Source organism: Glycine max, chromosome 12 (genome assembly GCF_000004515.6).
Source record: "Glycine max cultivar Williams 82 chromosome 12, Glycine_max_v4.0, whole genome shotgun sequence".
NCBI lineage: Eukaryota > Viridiplantae > Streptophyta > Magnoliopsida > Fabales > Fabaceae > Glycine > Glycine max.
In genome coordinates, this window is record NC_038248.2 from 15,067,799 (window position 1) to 15,088,523 (window position 20,725).

General features: G+C 36.7%; 1 protein-coding gene across 1 annotated transcript; it reads left to right on the plus strand.

Moving 5' to 3' along the window:
* Positions 1 to 12,465: 12,465 nt before the first annotated feature.
* On the plus strand, positions 12,466 to 12,963 carry LOC102666716 (uncharacterized). Its single transcript, XM_006593061.1, has one exon. The coding sequence runs from the start codon at positions 12,466 to 12,468 to the stop codon at positions 12,961 to 12,963; it is 498 nt and encodes a 165-aa protein (XP_006593124.1).
* The last annotated feature ends 7,762 nt before the right edge of the window (positions 12,964 to 20,725 follow it).

A 20,725-nucleotide genomic window follows, 5' to 3' on the forward strand; every position in this document is an offset into this window, starting at 1 on the left:
AAATCCAATGCGGACGAATCCGGTGCGCTACGGCAGCGTCCCCGAGCAGGAAGATATCATTTTCGTAGGGGATCTTGCGATAACGGCGGGGGTTGGTGCGGAGCGGCAGAGGCCACAGCTGGATGGACCGGAAGTGGCGGTTGAGGTCGACACGGTGCTGCCACACACTGACGGGGAAGTCGATGGTGCTGGAATTGATTCCAATAACAGGACTATCTTGTTGTTCAGCCATGGGAGGAGGCACGTGAGAGCGAGGCGGAGGAGCTCGCGGTGTCAGTGTTGGTTGCGCTGAAGGAGGAAACGATGGCGGCGGCAGTAGCGGTAGTGATGGGGGTGGTGGTTGCACTAAAGGAGGGAATAGTGGCGGCGGTGGAGGTGGTGGCTGCATCGAAAAAGGTGACAAGGAGGGTTGGCGGGAGATCAGGGTATCCAATTTCAGGCTAATGAGATCTAGTTTGAAGAGCATGGAAGCGTGGAGCACGCCTAAAGGAAGGTGAGATGCATGGAGATCTGAATCCACTACAGCGTGGTTGGTCATAGCTGCCTCGAGTCGGTCTAGGCTGGCGTCAAGAGGTTCGGTATCTGCCATTGAAGAATGGCGGAGAAGGGGGCAGGTCGGACCAATTGTTACGAATAGAAACTAAGCTAGCTATGCTAAATTACACTAACAAGTATCTCATAATTCTTCTCTACCATTTCCATTCACTTAGTGCTTATTTATACATATAATTGTTTGTCTGCTAGTGAGAATATTTGCCTAACAGAATTGCACTATTGCATAACATTGGGTAACTAATTCTGTTATGACCTACGTGAGGTTGCCGAAATGGCCTATGTGCTGCTAGGTGTGCTGATTGTCCTTGTTGTTACTAACAAAATACCTTGAAGCTCAAAAGCCCAATCCCCTTGGCCAATCTTCCAGAGAAATCCTCTGTCATCACCGCCTGTAGTAGCCACCAAGGCTGCATCTATTGGGCTGCAGGCAACTGAGTACAACTCCCCTAAACAAGAATTCAAGAAATAAAAAAAATATATATCATCCCCAACTAAGTACATGACTTCAAAATTTGAAAAGGGAACAAAAAAACATATTAGTTCGCCAACAAAGCCATTGCAGAATATCATGCTACTTAGAATCCTGAACTTGATTTCAATGTAATTATTTAGCCATAGACATTAAACTCATAAAACATATGATTATTTAAAATATTAAAAATTAAATTACTAATTATTTTTAATGCTCGATGTTGATTGGAATGAGAAAGTATAAACCGAGAATTTGTTTGTAAATTAAGATAAATAAGAAAAAGATATTCTAGTCAATATCTGTAACATAAATGACAATTACTCAGGAAGTTGGTGGGAGCTATTTTCAATAACCACCCAAAGTCAATCGCCGCGAATATGCGCCAACACATCAGCGATGATAAGATTAATAGAAGAGAAGATAAGGATGATGAGGTGATTCAAATTAGTCAACAAACTGGTTAATTAGGCAAAGGAAATAATTGAATTGAATATGATAATAAAAACAATTTACCTGAAAAGCTTGGATGAGGGCAAGATCGATAATGGAGGAGTTGTTGGTTTGGACACCAGCAATGGATTCAAGGAGGCCAAGGTTCTGAAAGGAGCTTCTAACGGTGAGAGAAGCAAGAGACAAAATAGACAACTGATACCACTATACCTGAAGAGAATATAACCTGTGGAAATACATCCATCAATTTTTCAATCTTGCTTCCTGTAACTCTTTTTTCCTTGACTACTCTCTGACGATTTCTAAAGCAAATGGATAGAAAATTAATAGATTGAATCATATTATTATACCATCCAATATTAGTAAATCAATTGTAGGATGCAATGCTTACATGTGCTTATATGTTATTAACTTGACATGAAACTCTAGCCTTGAGTACTTTGGGATTTGTCTCAGAAAAGAATAACTTGAAATTCATTTTCTTGAAATCTGGAATACTATTCTTAAGCTGTGGCACCTGGAATACTCTTTATTTTAATAAAATAATAGTCCACTCATGCAGAGCAACATTTTCATCAATGGATATACTTCATATTGAGCAACTGCCTCCAGGGCTGAAATTCTTGCTTTTCCCCACTGTCTACCCTGACCATAGGTAACTACATCCCACAAAATTTGTAGCACACTCTTTGATGCTTCTGGATATGCTTCTGCGTCCATTGCACCCCACCTAGGCAGAAGGCATAGGCTGCCATAACACAGGAAGTGTCTTTTAATGAGACAACAAAATGACAATTCAAAACTAGGAAATTATGTATTAATTGATGGAGAAAAAAAATTTCAATCAAAAGACTATATAGAATCAAAGTATATTAACTAAAAAAAAAGATATATATCTAAAGCAATATTTTATTTTAAAAATTCAACATCCCCAAGACTGAAAAACGCTAATGGGTAAGTAAAGGGAGGGAGGCAGGGACAACCTATGAATAAGAAGTCAAAGCTCAACAGGAACTAAATTACGTTTTCGGTCCAAGTCACTTTAATCCTTAAATTTCTGAAATCTAAGAGAACAACAATGAAATTGATTGCCTACCTCATTTCTTTCTGTACTCTAACAATTTATTTCACTTTCTAGCTACATTATAAGTTTTAAATGTTCCACTAGAGGAATTACCAAATTTTCAATTTTAATTTAAATCACATTAAGTTATATAAAAACCAAAGTCAATTGTTAGTTATTAGACACAAGAAAATTTGAGAAAAAGTATGGTAGATTATTTTATTATTATCTCTCAGTTTAACTACCTTTGTTGAGACTTAACTGCAATACAACCACTAAATAACAAGCTTTCTTTTTTCTTTATCTTCAAACAAAAAGGCAATTCAGGACATTAAACATGTTAGTTGTTGACTACAGTCACCTCTCTACAAATGAGAAACAAGTATATACAGGAGAATTGTAATAAAAAATGAAAATGCACAAATGCTGAAAGAATGAACCTACAAATCTGGAAAAACCAGAGAGCATTGGCAATCATAATCATGCGCGAGCATAATGTTGGTAAATATTTGTGTTTTAATTTAAAATTTATAAATATATATTAATTCTATTTTATAAAATAATATTTATTTTAGATTCTCTTAAGATTTTGTTTTAATGAGTCAAACTAGTTTGTTATATTTGTTGTGACAACTGTATGTTGGTTTTCCAACGGTCATATTTCTAACGGTCATATTTTGTTGTTGCAAAATGCCTATATATATCTATCTCCTCTTTTCTAAAAATGACAGACTGAGAGCTCTGGTTTCTTTCTGCCAAAAATTTATCTCTTTCTTTTCCTATACAAAACTTAATTTTTGTGAGAGCAAGAGCATTGGTGTTCATAAGGTTCGGGGATCCTTTCGCTGCACACGATCGGAACCAACGGGTTGTCGTATCTTGGGAGAGGAGCGCAATCAGAATTTCTTACCCGTGCAGTGGGGGCGTTTTCTCTCTAAGGATAGCGTTTACGCGCTTCAACCCAGGCTATATCTTTCTTCCCTTAATTTTTTTTTCTTGTGCTTATTGTATGTTATAATGCATTATTCATGTGCTGTCAATTTAATTTAATTTACTACTGTTATTTTGTTATTTAATTCAAGACTGTGCATCTTCTTCATATTTATTTTCCTTCATTTTGGTTTTATTTTTCCAACAGTCTTAGAGAGAAAAATTTATTTTTCACTTTCTTCTTGCATAGTCTTTTCTGCAGTAGCATTCTATTTTATCAACAAGTTGCTTTGTGTTCGCCAGTAAAATCTGCCAACCGACAAAAAATCAGGAATTAATCTATGAAATGAATGTAAACCATGTTTTGACTTCTCTTAGTATAATCACAAGAGTGACAACAGATTCTTACTTCTCGAATATAGTTTGCTATTGCTTTGCAACCTTCAATTGCCAGTTGCATAACATTTTCCAAAATGTCAATTGGTAGTTTAGAATCCATCTACAACGAGTATCAAAAGAAATTAGTGCAAATAAAACTAAACTAGGAGCTTTTCCATTCTAATTTAAGGAATAAGACAGTCAGTGAATACTAGAGAAAATTTTAAAGAAATAAACTGGAGTTCGAATTCCATGTTTTTCATAATAATGATATAGTGGTTAATTTCTTATTAACATTTTCAAGGTTCTCATTCTCAAAGAAAATACGAAGAAAATAAGACACAAAAATTAACTTGAAGAAGTGTCACTTTATCCAGCTTCGGCAAAATTCCTACAGTTACATCAGGCCCTCCAACACTGTCTTCTACATAGTTCAAATCTGTTCATATTCATTTAGCAACTTTCTCGACCTTGATACTTGGTTGACCATTCGCGAAGGGAGGTTCGGTCCAGAGCGAGAAATCTTCTGGTCCTCCAACTGAGAGAACGAAAACGAAAATCAAAAGTTAGAGAGAGGGAGAGAGAGAGAGAGAAATTGAATCGAAATGTGTTGCGTTGTGATAGTGAATACTTAATATCTCGAAAGGTGGTGAGTGGGTATTTGATGCCATTGGAAGCGAAACGATGGAGAAATTGAACAGCTTGTTACTGTCTCGCCGGAGAGGGAACTCAGTTCACTTACGGGTTACGACGCCTTTTACAAATTTATTAATAGGAAAACTCACGTAATCCACTGACGGTGACATCGACACGCTCAGCCGTCACGACTTTGATGGAAAACTCATGACTAAGATAGACCCCGACACAGCGGAGTGCTTCACCTTCCGTTACGACCCTGTGCCATGAGCGGTGCTTGAGCGGCGCTGAGTTGGTGGCTAAGTCGAAGAGTCAAAGGGGAAGCGCAAGAGAGTGAAGGGAGAAATGAAAGAGATTTCAAAGGTCACGAAGCAGTTGTGTCGCGACCGAGACTAGGAATCATGAAAAAGCTATTGGTGCCAGCTGTGTAAAACGTATTAAAATGAAGGTAGTTTTTTTAAAACCCGTCGTTGCTGTTATGTCAATAATTACAAATTTGCCACTAAAGCACATTCTAAGACAGTTAATAACAACAGTCTTAGAATGAACATTGTAAAAAGTAATTTTCAGGTAACTTAATTACAAATTTGTCACCGCGTCACATTCTAAGACGGTCCCAGATAACTGTCTTAGAATGTGCGTCATAAAATGCTTTATTTGTAGTAGTGAGACATGACTTTAAAATATTAGTAAATTGTAGAGAAAGAAACTGTAGCACAAGTGTGTTTATATTTTTTATAAGATCATATTAAATTGAATCAAGTCTTGCAAAAAAGATTGAACTCTTAGGTTGAGGCACTAACATTTCTCTCTAACACACCTCCTCATGCAAGTAAAAGAAAATGACCATGTCAGTATAATATCATCAAGAATCCAAAGATAATATATCATAGTAATTCTATAGTAGCATTTTGCAATATCATATTGGTAACTAAACCTCCACTATCACAAAATCATATATATGCCATCAACCTGCATGTCTTGAAATTAAAGCAACATATATGGAAGATAATTGATTGAAAGATATGAATCAAGGAGAGGCGAACATATATATGTGGCTGATAAATGAGTATGTGCAAGTAGATTTATCTTGGCTTTAAGAATTGAGTTGAAGAAACCTTTTAACCATCAGATGGTTGGCCTAACAGAGATAATGAGGGTTGAGAACTTCAACAATTTCACCATCAACAAGAAAGCACATTATGTGAGCGATCCTCTGGATTTGTTTGATGCTATGAGAGATCATGATGACTGTCATGCCTTGATTCTTGTTCAGCTTCACTAGGGCATCCTCTATGTTTTTTTTTCCGATATTGGATCTAAGATAACTATTTTCTTAAATATCCCAAATATGATTAGCCTCAATATTCTCACATGAACCTAAATTAGCCAAAATCTTAGATGTGTTTTCCTCCCCAACACAATATTTGTGAGACACAAGCTATCATGCATTACTACTTATGGTTGAAGAATAAAATTTTACCAAAAAGAGATGAAAATAACCAAATAATATAAAATAAATTTTAGTGCATAAACTTAAAATGGCATGCTCCTACCCTTCCTTCAGAGTCAATATTGATGTGTGGACTGCATCATTAAGCTCCATATCATATGTGTACTTGTAAGTGGACAATCAAGTCAACCATAGAAATGATAGGGAAAATGAAATGAAGTAAAACTAATGCAACTCAAATCACTCAAAGAAATATTATATAATCATAATAGAAAAAACTTTCAAACCACAAAATTGACAAATTTTGAAGATATGCATTTTTTTGTAAGGCAAGAGATGCATTAAAATAGACACAACAGACAAATCTATTTATAATACATAATAATATATAAAAATAATTTCTAAAGTGTGCATTCACGAATCTATCACTTCAGCTATTATGAATTATGATTCCTCTCAAGATTACAACATCAATGTATCGTTAGCAACCATCTGAGCCATCTCAGCATATTTAAAAGATTTTTAAGCTCTCTTTAAGTAACTTTTGAGTATCTTAACAATCATTAATTATTGCGTCACCTTAACATACATTAACGGTTAATGGTCAGCATTGACAGTTTTCATAGATTTTATCAGTATCTACAAGGGTGTAACAACACATAATGGACACAACACATAAACAAATTCTAATTCACTCCACACATGCTTTTGCTTTCAAAACTACTATTGATGAAAAGCTTACCTCTTCTCAAGAAACGTCTTTACATTAGAAACACTTTTCCCCATAGTAGAAGCTTTCCAAGAAAAATATGAACTTGATGGATCCACCTACAGAAAAAACAAATCACAACCTTGGATTCCCTCTATTACAAAGGGTGGGTATATGTATATATATATATATATATATATATATATATATATGGTATCTGCTGTTTCATAGAAAGATAAGGTTGTTCTAGGAACCTAGGTTTATACTAATTCCAAGCTTCCAATTTCCAAAATTTATATTCATGTTCCAAAAGCTAATGATAATTATTACTTTGGCAAATCATTCCCTTGGCATTTAATTAGAACAAGTAATCATATCCCCCTCAACAATCAAAGCCATATGAATCATGTTCACTTGTTCACTGGAATGGAGAGTTTCAAAATAAATAGTTTATTATAAAAATTAATTTGTCAAGAAGAGAATAAGTAGCAATAAAATTATGGAGAAAGGATGACAAGGAAGAAAAAACAAAAAATAGAGCTAGAACTCACTCAAATTTAAGGGATCCAATTGCCAAAGACTATACATGAATTATACCCTTGAGTATTTTCATCCCCACTTTTCTTGGGGAATTTTTTTTCTTTCTTTTTATTGGGAGGGGGGTTCATGTATATGCATGAAATAAGCTTTTATGTTGTGCGTAGGCAGGGTACATTTCAGTGGTCAAAACATATCTCAAAGAGTGATAAGTTTACAAATAAATAATTACCAAGGTTGAGTAAAGTCCTGCATTGTAGCGGCAACATCCCTAACAAGTTGAGTGATAGGAATTGGTTCCTATAAATTTCATTTATATTAGCCATGTTTAAAAAGAGTCGAAAAACAAACCCAGATCAACAAGATAAAAGGGGTATTTATGTTAGCATAAGCAATACCTTCAAGGATCCAATTTCAGGTTCATAACCATGTTTTCCCACCATAGATGCATCCCTAGAAGACGAATCTGAAAAATTAAATGCAGAAACAACAAATTCAATTTCAATTACCTAAACCAAAGACACAAAAAAATCAAAATTTTAAAAAAAATCTCAAACCTTATCACAGAGGTCACACGCAACGAAAAAAAATCTCAAATTTTAAAACAACAGAAAAAAATACGAAAACCCTAAAAATCTAAGAAATCCCAAACCAAACCAAACCAAAACCCCCCCAAAAAAATGGAGAGCGCAGAACCTTAAGAAATAAAAAGCAAAAGAAAGGCTATTTTTCTTATCTCACAAAAAAATGAAAGAACCCAAAAGAGTGACCCACCCTCACGGAAATCCCATTTTTTCAATAACAATTTAAAAAAAGAGGTGAAGAGGAATTAGAATCTTAGGGCGAAAGTGTGAACCTGAAACATTTGAATTAGGATAAGAGCCCCTGGAAATCTCCTTCAGCGTGATGGTCTCGTTGGAGACGTGGTCACGACCCTTGTAAACGACACCGTATATGCTCAACCTTCTCGTACTGCAAAAATTCACATACGCAAAATAGAAGGAAAGAATGGAAACTCATAAGTGAAAGTGAAGCTTTGTCACACAATGCGTTTTACTAATCTCAAGCCATGGAAGATTTGGATCTTAAATTTGTGGTCCTTAAGCAGTGTTGAACTGGTGGCTGAGTCGAAGAGTCAGAGGGGAAGCGCAAGAGAGTGGAGGGAGAAATAAAAGGGACTTCAAAGGACATAGGACAGAGGCAGTTTTGTAATTAGAGGAACGAAAATGACGATGATTTTACACATAAAATCATTGTCATTTTCATTCCCCTACTTATGCCATTGTACATTCTAAGACGGTTCCTACGAAATCGTCTTGGAATGTACTCCATAAAAGAAATTCACTCTCCTTAATTACAAAATTATCACCGCGTGACATTCTAAGATGGTTATGTATAATCGTCTTAGAATATGCGTCATAAAAAAGTAATTTTTTAGTAGTGCCTATTAGTATTACTGCTATAAAAATACATTCTTACATTGATATGCAAGTAATTGAGTTGTTATAAATTTGTTGATATTTAGAATAAATTGAATTGTTACAGATAAAAAAAACACATACAAACATTTTAATATAATTCTTACACTATTATTCTTTTCTGTCAAATAGCACTGCTTTTTTTACGTTTTTCAATTTTGTTTCCAATACATATATATAGAATATTTAAATTATCTATTGTCATTTTTCTATTTTATTGAAGGAGTATAATTGGGATAAATATATAGGACAAATGAGTGCACTGCACATAAAGGATAAACATAAGCTCTGCAATCAGTTACTGAATGTGTTCTTGTGCTGTATATAGCGACCTCCCAATCCTGCTATATTAATTTGTGGGAAGAAAAACAATGGTACTAAGCAACAAATCTCAATCACAACATAAATATATAAATAAATAGGTTGAATTAATACAACAAATAATATTGCATATGGGTATGGGAACTATGAAAACATTGATGTATGAATGACCACAACACTACCTTATAGAGATATGATTGGTATCATATAGTTTATGATACATACCCAAATGCTACTGGGCCTAGAGAGCCCTTGATCCAAGAAGAGAAAGGTAAGAATAGGTGGGGCGGGGTGTATGTGAGGAAAAAGCCTAGGCATGATGATGTGGCACAATAGGAGAAATAAGTTCGTTAGAAGAGAGAGAAAAAGGGGTATTGGCTGTTACAAGTAGGAGGGAGGGAGGATTTGAGGATCATTTTGTTTTCTTGGTTGATATTTAGGGGAGGGAGCCTTTATGGCCACTTCTTAGGAGCCTATCTCTGGGCAGTAGGATATTTCTATGCTTCTATATTTTATTGGCTTTCAATAAATAGAATACAGCTACTCTTTCTCTATATTTCTTGTTTCTTGATTTCTGCATTTTCAATATCCATCAATTGGTCTGACCTACTGAATAATTCTCATCTGGCCGGAAATAATGCCACCAAGGAAGAACACTGCTTTGGGAGAACCAGCAGCTAAGGAGCACGGAGACACGAGAGTGGAGTTTGTAGTAGGAGAGGTCACCAAGCTCAAAGCCGTAGTAGATGAGCTCGTTGCACAATCTTTGCAGAACCAGAATTAGATGGAGGTGATGCACAAGGAAGCCGCTGATAATCAGACGCGGCTGCTCAATCTCATGTCGACCTTTTCGAAGGGACTTAAGGAAGAGGGCGAAGGTTAGGCATCAGTGAAACATGGGCAACCAAGTACTGAGACAGGGAAATCTAGTGGGAATCCGAGACTGAAACCACTCAAACGCGATGATTTGCTGGAGTTTCATCAATTGATGAAGAAAATCGAACTACCTTCATTTTACGGTGATGACCCAGTAGGGTGGATTGTGAGGGCCAAAATCTATTTCAGCGTTCAAGAAACACGCGAAGCTGTTCATGTGAGCCTTGCTCAACTCTGTATGGAAGGAGGTACGATACACTTTTTTCATTCTCTGTTGAATAAGTATGAAAATTTGTCATGGGAGGATTTGAAGAGGGAGATGTTGGAGCGGTATGGTGGAAGGGGAGAAGGAAATGTTTATGATCAATTGGCATCGTTGAAGCAATCAGGGAGTATGGAGGATTACATTCGTAGCTTTGGATGTTTGATTTCCCAGGTGCCTCGAATGCACGATGAGCAGTATTTTTTGTACTTTACCCAGGGATTGAAGGACGAAATCCATGCGAGAATGCGAAGCCTGCACGTCGCGAATCCTTTGACCAGGGGATGAATGATGAACGTTGCTTTGCAATTGACGTAGAAATCTCTGGACAAAGCAGAGTGTGGCAGGGAAGAGGCGAAATATATGGAGATGGTAGGGCCCAAACCAGAAACCGACCCATTTCCAGTATTTTAGGTAAAACTGGCCTGCAGTAGAATAATGGAAATTGGGGAGGAAATAGGCTAGACCCAAGTGGAAAAAATGATGGGGGTGAGAAAAGAAAAAATGGACCCAAAGATATAGGGGCTCGTCACCTTTCCTATCAAGAGCTGCTGAATAGAAAACAAAGGGGATTGTGTTTTAAGTGTGGAGGGTCATTTGGACCACTCCACCAGTGCCCCATTAAACACCTCCGGGTCATAATGATTAATGAGGAGATTTGAGTTAAATGCGAAGAAAACGAAAAAAATATCAAAGGAGATGCTACAGAGGATGATAGCGATGTCGAAGGGGCTTGTACGACATTGAGTCTCTGTTCGATGAAGAAGAAGGAGGAGGAACAACCACGAACGATGAAGTTGTGAGGTAAGGTGGGTGGAATTCCAATACTGTTTTTGGTTGATAGTGGGGCAATCCATAATTTTATATCACGGAAGCTAATTGAAGCTCTGGGTTGGAAGTGGGAGAGAACAAAACAGATGAGAATTTTGATGGGGGATGGGCACAAATCTGAAATGCAAGGCGTATGTCGTGGGATTAAGGTGGAGTTTGATGAAAGGGAATTTGTAATTGATGTTTTTCTCTTCAAATTGGAGGACATGGACGTGATATTGGGAATGCCATGGTTTACCACCTTAGGGGAAACCTTGGTGGATTGGAAAAATCAGGTGATGAAAATCAAAACAGATCAAGGAGAGAGGTGGTTAAGAGGAGTACCCCGTGAAGATTCGTTGTTGGTGTCAATGTTTGGCCTGTTGGAGGAAAAAGGGGGAAGTGAAGAGAATGGATTGAGCCAAGAACAAAGACGTGTCCTAGATGAGGTGTTGCAGAATTTTGTTGATGTATTTGTTGAACCAAAGGGGCTGCCACCTGTACGTGCAAAGGAATACAGGATCATCCTTTAACTAGGGCAAGGTCCCATTAATGTTAGACCATACATGTATGCATATCACCAAAAAAATGAAGTTGAGAAACAAGCTAAGGGAATTGATGGAGGTGGGTCATGTGAGGCATAGCCAGAGTGTATACTCCAGCCCGATCATTTTGGTGAAGAAGAAAAACAACAAATGGCGGATATGTGTGGATTATAGAGCACTAAATAAAGCCACCATACCTGACAAATTTCCTCTTCCAGTGATAGAAGAGCTCTTGGATGAGTTATATGGGGCCAGGTTCTTCTCAAAGCTAGATCTTCGTTCAGGCTACCATCAAGTAAGGATGAGAGAGGAGGATATTCCAAAAACGACTTTTAGGACACATGAGGGTCACTACGAATATCTCGTAATGCCTTTTGGGCTTATGAATGCCCCTTCTACTTTCCAAGAACTCATGAATGAAGTCTTTCGTGCTTTGCTAAGACAAGGAGTATTGGTGTTCTTTGATGACATACTTGTATATAGTAGAAGCTGGGAGAAACATGTGCAATTACTAGAAACGGTGTTGGGGGTGCTGAGGGCCAACATGTTGTTTGCTAACAAGGAAAAGTGCACCTTTGGGCAGGAAAGCATTGTGTACTTGGGCCACATTATATCAATACAAGGAGTTGCAATTGATCCTGTCAAGGTCAGTAGTGTTGTTGAGTAGCCTGTCCCTAAGAATGTAAAGGGGGTTCGCGGGTTTCTAGGACTTATGGGATATTATCATAAATTCATCAAGGATTACGGTAAGATAGCCAAACCCCTCACTGAGTTGACAAAATAAAATGGTTTCAGTTGGAATGAAAAGGCTCAAGCAACTTTTGAGGAGCTTAAGAGGAAGATTACCACAACATCGGTGTTGCAATTACCAAATTTTGATGAAGAGTTTTCTTTGGAGTGCAATGCATCTGGGACAGGAAACCAGTTTCTTATTACAGCAAAGTGTTGAGTCCCTATAATTTAACTAAGTCAGCTTAGGAACGAGAATTGATGGCGGTAGCACTGGCAATACAGCACTGGTGGCCTTACCTTCTGGGGCGAAAATTCATTGTGTTCTCAGATCAGAAAAGCCTCAAACAATTACTACAACAACATATCATAACTGGAGGGCAGCAAAATTGGTTGGCAAAGCTCTTAGGGTATAATTTTGAGATAATTTATAAGCTTGGAAAGGAGAACCGACAAGCTGATGCTCTGTCCCGTAGTAGAGATGAAATGGAACTGAACAATGTGATTTACTTCCCGGTATGGTTGGATTGGCAAGAAATCAATGCTGAGGTGCACACAGATGAGAAGTTAAGAAAAATAATCGAAGAAGTGAAGAAAGGACAGGGGGAGAAGATCAATGCTGGATTTGTATATAGACAAGGGGTACTTTATTATAAAAATCGCCTCGTCATCCCAGAGAAATTAGCTTGGATTCCAAAATTTCTGGAAGAATTCCATGCTACTCCTGAAGGTGGTCATTCTGGTTTCTATCGCACATAAAGAAGAATAGCGGCAAATTTATATTGGAGGGGAATGAAGGCAGACGTTCAGCAGTTTGTCCAAGCTTGTGACACATGCCAAAGACAAAAATATGTTACAGCGGCCCCTAGTGGTCTCTTGCAGCCATTACCAATTCCGGAGAGGGTTTGGGAAGAGATTAGTATTGACTTCATCAATGGCTTACCAAGATCTAGAGGATTTGAAGCAATCTTGGTGGTAGTAGATCGTTTGACGAAGTATTGCCATTTTGTGCCCCTTAAACATCCTTATATTGCAAAGGCTCTTGCTGAAATTTTAGTGAGGGAGGTAGTGCAACTCCATGGAGTTCCAAATTCTATTGTGAGTGATCGAGACCCTTTATTCACGAGTTTTTTTTGGAAAGAGTTCTTTAAAATGCAAGGAACCAAACTGAAAATGAGCACAGCCTACCATCCGTAAACGGATGGACTGACTGAGGTAACAAATAGGTGCCTTGAAACATATCTATGATGCTTCATCACTGACCAACCCGAAACTTGGTTGATTTGGATGCCTTGGGCTGAGTTTTGCTTTAACACAACTTACCATGGATCTATAGGAATGACTCCTTTTGAAGCGGTGTATGGAAGACAACCACCCAAACTTGTTCCAATGGTTCAAGGGGAAGTGAGAGTAGAGGTTGTCCAACAGGATTTTATCGAGAGGGATGAAGCCTTAAGGCAGTTGAAATCTCATCTACTTCGAGCTCAGGACAGGATGAGAGCTCAAGCAAATAAGCATCAAAAGGAGAGGTATTTTGCTGTGGGTGATTTCATATTTCTGAAGCTGAAACAGAACATACAACATTTTGTAATGAATAGGGTCAATCCCAAGCTGAGTGCTAAATATTATAGGCCTTTTGAGGTTGTGGAGAAGATAGGGGAAGTGGCATATCATTTGAAATTGCCACCATCTTCAAAAATTCATCCGGTGTTCCATGTGTCCTTATTAAAAAAGGCTGTGGGGAAATACAAGGTGGAGGAGGTTCTTCCTATTGGGCTGGAGGATGATAGAGCTGAATTAATGACACCCAAGGCTATCTTGGCTACTAGGAACAATACAAAAAGGGGGGGAGACCAAAAAACAACTGTTGATACATTGGAAGGAGCAAGTTGTGGATGAGGCTACGTGGGAGGATGAGGTTACCATTCACAGCCAGTTTCCAGAATTTGGCCTTGAGGACAAGGCTTTATTTCAAGAAGAAGGTATTGATACAGACCCAAATGCTACTGGGCCTAGAGAGCCCTTGATCCAAGAAGAGAAAGGTAAGAATAGGTGGGGTAGGGTGTATGTGAGGAAAAAGCCTAGGAATGATGATGTGGCACAGTAGGAGAAATAAGTTCGTTAGAAGAGGGAGAAAAAGGAGTATTAGCTGTTACAAGTAGGAGGAAGGGAGGATTCCAGGATCATTCTGTTTTCTTCGTTGATATTTTGGGGAGGGAGCCTTTATGGCTACTTCTTAGGAGCCAAGCTCTAGGTAATAGGATATTTCTATCCTTCTGTATTTTCTTGGTTTTCAATAAATAAAATACAGTTACTTTTTCTCTATATTTCTTGTGTCTTGATTTCTGCATTTTCAATATCCATCAGTTTCCATATATAATGATATACCCGTTAGTGAATCTACATCTTATGTGGACCTAGATTTTCCCTTGGACGACAAAGGCAAATGCTACAGAGAAAGTGACCAATCTTAAGCTGCATTTAAAGCTCCGTTTGTTTCTTGCGAAAGTGATTTTCCTGGCATATACTACTAACTCATTTCTCATCATCATGACCCATGTGACATATTCAGCTTCAACCACATTAATTATGCTTTCAAGTATATGTACAAATCACTGTATCACTATTGGAAAGTAGAACTACAACCCTATACATGCTCCAGGTTACCACAATTTTCAATCAATCATCTAAAAGCAACACTAACACTAGCTATCACACTTTGCTTCAAATTTTGTGGCTGGTTTTCGTAGTTAGATAGAACATTTAATTGTGCGTTTGAAATAGATTTATAGTGAGAAAAAAACAATTAATTTTTCTGGAGAGCGAAGTAATAAATAATTATTTCTACTTTTTAATGGTTTCATCATGATTTTATAGGGTGAAATCAATTATGTGTATTATCCAAGCAAACTATAAATGGGCTGTAATATGAAAATGGGATTTTTTTAGTAATATACATTATAAGAATATAAATTGAGGAATATTCCAGGCCGTGTTACCTCAAGGCAAATGAAGACGCCTTAGGCCTATAGTTATCAAGGCTCTTAATTTTTTTTAACATATTTTAATTTAAATCATATATGATAAAATTTATTTTATTATTTATAAATAATTTGCTAGTATGATTATATAATTTAAAAATATACATACAGATATTGTTGTAGAGAAATTAAAATGTCTTATTATTTATTAAAAAGTTATAAAAAAATCATTTTATATTGACTATAATCCAATAGAAAAAAAAATTGAAATAACTATAGAATTTAAATTTGATATAAATGACCCATAGAAAATATATTTTGGTAAAAAATTATAGAAATGAGAACACACATTCAGTTGGAGCTTACAATTCTTCTGGTTCTTCAAAAAATTAATTCTTTCGATTTTGATTAATATTGTGTGCACATATCAAATCAAATTATTTTCCTTTATTGAGAGCTTTTTTAATAAATTAAAAATAAACAACTTTTAACTTTTTTATTTCAATTACGACAATTAAATTTTTTTAAAGAGGATGAATTTTAAAAGTTTTGATCAGCATCAACTTGACATTTTGACATTGGTCACGATCGATATCATCACCATATATATATATGGGTCACGATTGATATCATCAATATCGTAACTATTATTAATATCGTCACTATCATCAATAAGAAAATCCTTAGGCTTATTATCCAAGATCTTGTTCATAAATACTATAATGAAAGGAACATAGGAATTTGTCGCTAGGTATTTGACCAAATAAGATCGTCCAATTCTTATAGAACCTATCACTAAAATACCCCTACTAGGGGGAGATAGGGCTAAGCAGAATGAAAAGGGTTTATATTAGAACTGAAGGCATCAAAAGAAATTAAAAAAAAATTAATACTCTTAATTTTTTCTGATTCAAAAAAAAGGATAAAAATGGTAAAAAAACAAAAAGTTGAAGTCGGCTAAACATCACTCCTCCCATATCATTTTGGAGGAGTCTAAAGGAGGCTTCTGAACCCTAACTACACCTTGGGAAAATATCCAACTCCATAATACCTCTATGTTTCTAGTAAACTTCTTACTATAATAACTCCTACTTGCCTGCCACATGAAAAATTGAACCAAAGCTAGAACCTTCATCTTCCAAAATCCAACTCCAGGTCTTTTCCTGATCACCCACCTCCTCAACTTCTTGAAGAAAGTCATATGCATTCTTACATGAGTAAACTCCTTTAGTGTTATGATTCCAAACCATAAATCTAGTGTACCCTCAACAAAATTTGGATTCATTTACTCAATGAGGACATGAATCTCATCAGATATTGCTATGTATAGGGAGTTCAAATTCCAGTCCCTATTACTCCACATAGTTCTCACTTTCAACCCATCATAGATATCAATCCATGGGACCTGAAATGGCAAGGGCTTCTTAGTGATCCAAGAGTCATACCAAAAACAACTTCCCTATTACCCAACTTCATTCTAACCCTTCTTGAAAATGCTTCATCACTTTCATGATTGCATTCCAAGTCATCGACCCCTTTCTACCTTCTGCCATGAATAGGTTCTCATCTAGAAAATACTTATCTCTTAACAATGAAACCCATAATTGGTTGTTTAGGTGAAGGAGATCCCAAACTAACTTGCCCAATATATTAATATTATGGTTTCTTGCTACTCTCACTCGCAAGCCACCACCTTCTTTAGGCTCAGTGATCACATCCCAGTTCACCAAGTGCACCCTTCTACTATTATTGCCTCTCCAAATAAAACCCCTTATACATCTATCAATAAATTCACATATGTATTGGGGGTACCAAACTACCTGCATATCATAAGATGGTAACAAACCTAACATCGAATTGGCTAACACCAACCGCCCTGGCTTATTTAAAAGCTTACCCTTTCACATTGGCAGTTTCAAGCTTACCTCCTTAACAAGCTCTTTATAGTCATCACTTCCCAAATTCCTATGAGCCATTTTTAAAGCTAGATACTTCCCTAGGCTCTCTTAGTGACTACTCTTGAGGCTAAAGCTCAAGATTTCTCCATATTAATCTTTATACCAGAATATTCACAAAAGGAATTCAAAATATCTTGAGCAACCACAACTTGAGTGCTTGTAGCCTTCACAAATAACAACACATCATCTACGAAGAAAAGATGCATGTGATATGCTAGGGCCCAAACTTGAAACTTGAATAGGATCCATCTCTATTTCTCAACCTCTTTAACCATCATAGCATCCAGCCTCTCCATACAAAGTATGAATAAGTAAGGGGATAGAGGGGGCCCTTGCCAGAGCCCTCTTTTCGACATAAAGCTATCTAGCCTGTCCCCATTTCACAACACTAAAATGTTGGTTGATTGAATCTGATGCATGATTAACAAACTATCACTTTTGGAAAACATAACAACCTTGTAGAAGCAAAGCTTCGTGATGAATCAAGATTGATTCAAATATGTTTTGATGATAACAAAGGTGATGACAAAAAGCTTAAAGGTCAATCAAAGAATGAGTTCAAGATGTTTAAGATGTTCAAGATTGAATCAAGAACACTTCAAGGTTCAAGAGGAAAGTTAATTTCAAGAATCAAGAATCAAGATTCAAGGTTCAAGCTTCCAAGAATCAAGATCAAGACTCAAGATTCAAGAATCAAGAGAATACTTAATCAAGATAAGTATGAAAAGGTTTTTTGAAAAACTGAGTAGCACATGGATTTTCTCAAAACATGTTTACCAAAGAGTTTTTACTCTCTGGTAATCGATTACCAGATTGTTGTAATCGATTACCAGTAGCAAAATGTTTTTGAAAATTTTTTCAAATGAATTTACAACGTTCCAATTGATTTCAAAAAGTTGTAATCGATTACATTGTTTTGGTAATCGATTACCAGTGCCTTTGAACGTTGAAATTCAAATTCAAATGTGAAGAGTCGCATCCTTTCACATAAAAGCTTTGTGTAATCAATTACACTGATTTGGTAATTGATTACCAATGATTGTTTCTGAATAAATCAAAAGATGTAACTCTTCAAATGGTTTTTTACTTTTTCAAATTGGTTTTAAGTTTTTCTAAAAGTCATAACTCTTCTAAATGGTTCTCTTGACCAGACATGAAGAGTCTATAAAAGTAAGACTTTGTTTTGCATTTAATAATCATATCAATCCAATACAATTCTTTACAAGCCTTGAATCTCTTTGAACTTCTTCTTCTTCCTTTTGTGCCAAAAGCTTTCCAAAAGTTTTTTGGTTTTCTAAACCTTGAAAACTTGTGCCATTCATTATTTTCATCTCTTCTCCCTTTGCCAAAAAGAATTCGCCAAGGACTAACCGCCTGAATTCTTTTTGTGTCTCTCTTCTCCCTTTTCCAAAAGAACGAAAGACTAACCGCCTGAATTCTTTTGTGTCTCCCTTCTCCCTTGTCAAAGAATTCAAAATGACACAGTCTGAGAATTCTTTTGATTCTTCCCTTTCCCTTATACAAAAGATTTCAAAGGACTAACCGCTTGAGAATTCTTTTGTATCCCCATTCACAAAGTATATATCAAAGGTTTAACCGCCTGAGATCTTTGTCTTAACACATTGGAGGGTACATCCTTTGTGGTACAAGTAGAGGGTACATCTACTTGGGTTTGACTGAGAACAAGAGAGGGTACATCTCTTGTGGATCAGTTCTAGTGGAGGGTACATCCACTAGGTTTTCAAAGAGAACAAGGGAGGGTACATCCCTTGTGGATCTTTGCTTGTAAAAGGATTTTTACAAGGTTGGAAAAGAAATCTCAAGGACCGCAGGTTGCTTGGGGACTAGATGTAGGCATAGGTTGTTGCCGAACCAATTTTAAAACTCTTGTGTGTTTGTCTCCTTCTTCCCTACTCTTTTAATTTCCGCTGTGCATTTTAATTTTCGTTTTTACTTTTAGTCTAGTTTCTCTTCTATTCCTTATTCACTTAACAACTTAGTAAAAGCCTTAGAAGAGTAAATTTTTAATTAGTAAAGGTTTAGGGATAATTAATTCAACCCCCCTTCGTAATTATTTTGAGGCCACTTGATCCAACAAACCTCAATGTCTACTTCAAGAACCCCCAACCCACCCTATCATAAGCTTTCTCCAAGTCCAGCTAAATGATGATGTCCCCCTTTATATTTTTGAGACTTTCACATATGGTGAATAACCTCTTAAAGGGCAATCACATTATCTTTTGTCCCCCTACCTAGATGAATCTACTTTGTAACGGACTCACAATCTTCAGTAAGTAAGGTCTTAAACTACTAACACACACCTTAGAAATCAATTTATACACTACATTCAACTAACTGATAGGTCAAAAATGTTTAAAATGAAAGGGGACATCCTCTTTGGGAATGAGCACCATTAGAGCCTCTAGTACTCGGGCATCAAATGAGCCAATCTCGAACGCCTTTGCCACAAATTATCATATATCATCCCCCACCATGTGCCAATACATCTTGAAACTTATTGGTTGGGAACCATCAAGCCCTTGCGCCTTATATGATTTCATAAACATGAGTGTTCTATAAACCTCTCCCTTAGAGACTGATTCTATCAACTCCAGCCTTGCTTCATGAGATAGCCTTACTATATTTTCACCAATCAGTTCACCTCCCCTAGCCTCTTTTGTATAGAAAAGAGCCTAGAAGTAACTAAGAACCTCTTTCTTCAACACCTCACCATTAGTGCACCCTTCTCGAAAAAAGGATATGAAGGCCATGAATTTTATTCCTCTTCTAACGAACAATTAATTGTCTTAGCATGAAAAAAGGACGTGTTCCATCTACTCAGATGAATCCATTTCTCTCTCGACTTTTGGAACCATAATGTTTCTTCTTGGAATAAAATTCTCTCATATTCTTCCAATATCTAATTTAGAAGAATACATAATTGTGTTGAATCTTTTTGCTCTAGAGTGCATTGAATACTCCTAAGTCTGGCTTCAGTCTCTTTCTTCCTGCCTACTACACTTTTGAAGACCTTCGTATTAAACTTCAAAGAGTCCTCAAACACATGTTACAAAGCCATAGCCATACTTTTTCTTCACATCTCTCAAGCTCGATGCACCACTATAGGGTATCCTCATGAGTACACCGCATAACTTAGAAATGAAAAGGTTTGTTAGGTCTCCCCGTACGAGCATTACAACAACAATTTAGAAGAGGGTTGTGGTCTGAGTACCTTCTATCTAACCTCTTCGCTACACCAATATAAAGAATGGATATAATATCATTATGTTAACATTGATTTTTTAGAAAATTGATGTTAACAAAAACACGGTGGAATATTCGTAAATAACACGAGTTTGTTAATGTCGATTTTTGGAAAAACCAATGTTGTGTTAGTTAAATTAAATTTGTCTTTGTCTCATTGTCACTCTCACGCACTCTCTACGGCCGTGCGGCCACACTGTTCTCGTTCTCGCTATCATCTCGTTCTCGCACTTGTGGTCTCATTCTCGTAATCACTCTCACGCTGTCGTTCTCGTTCTCTCACTCTAGTGCTCTCACTCACTCACGAAAGGTTAGTCT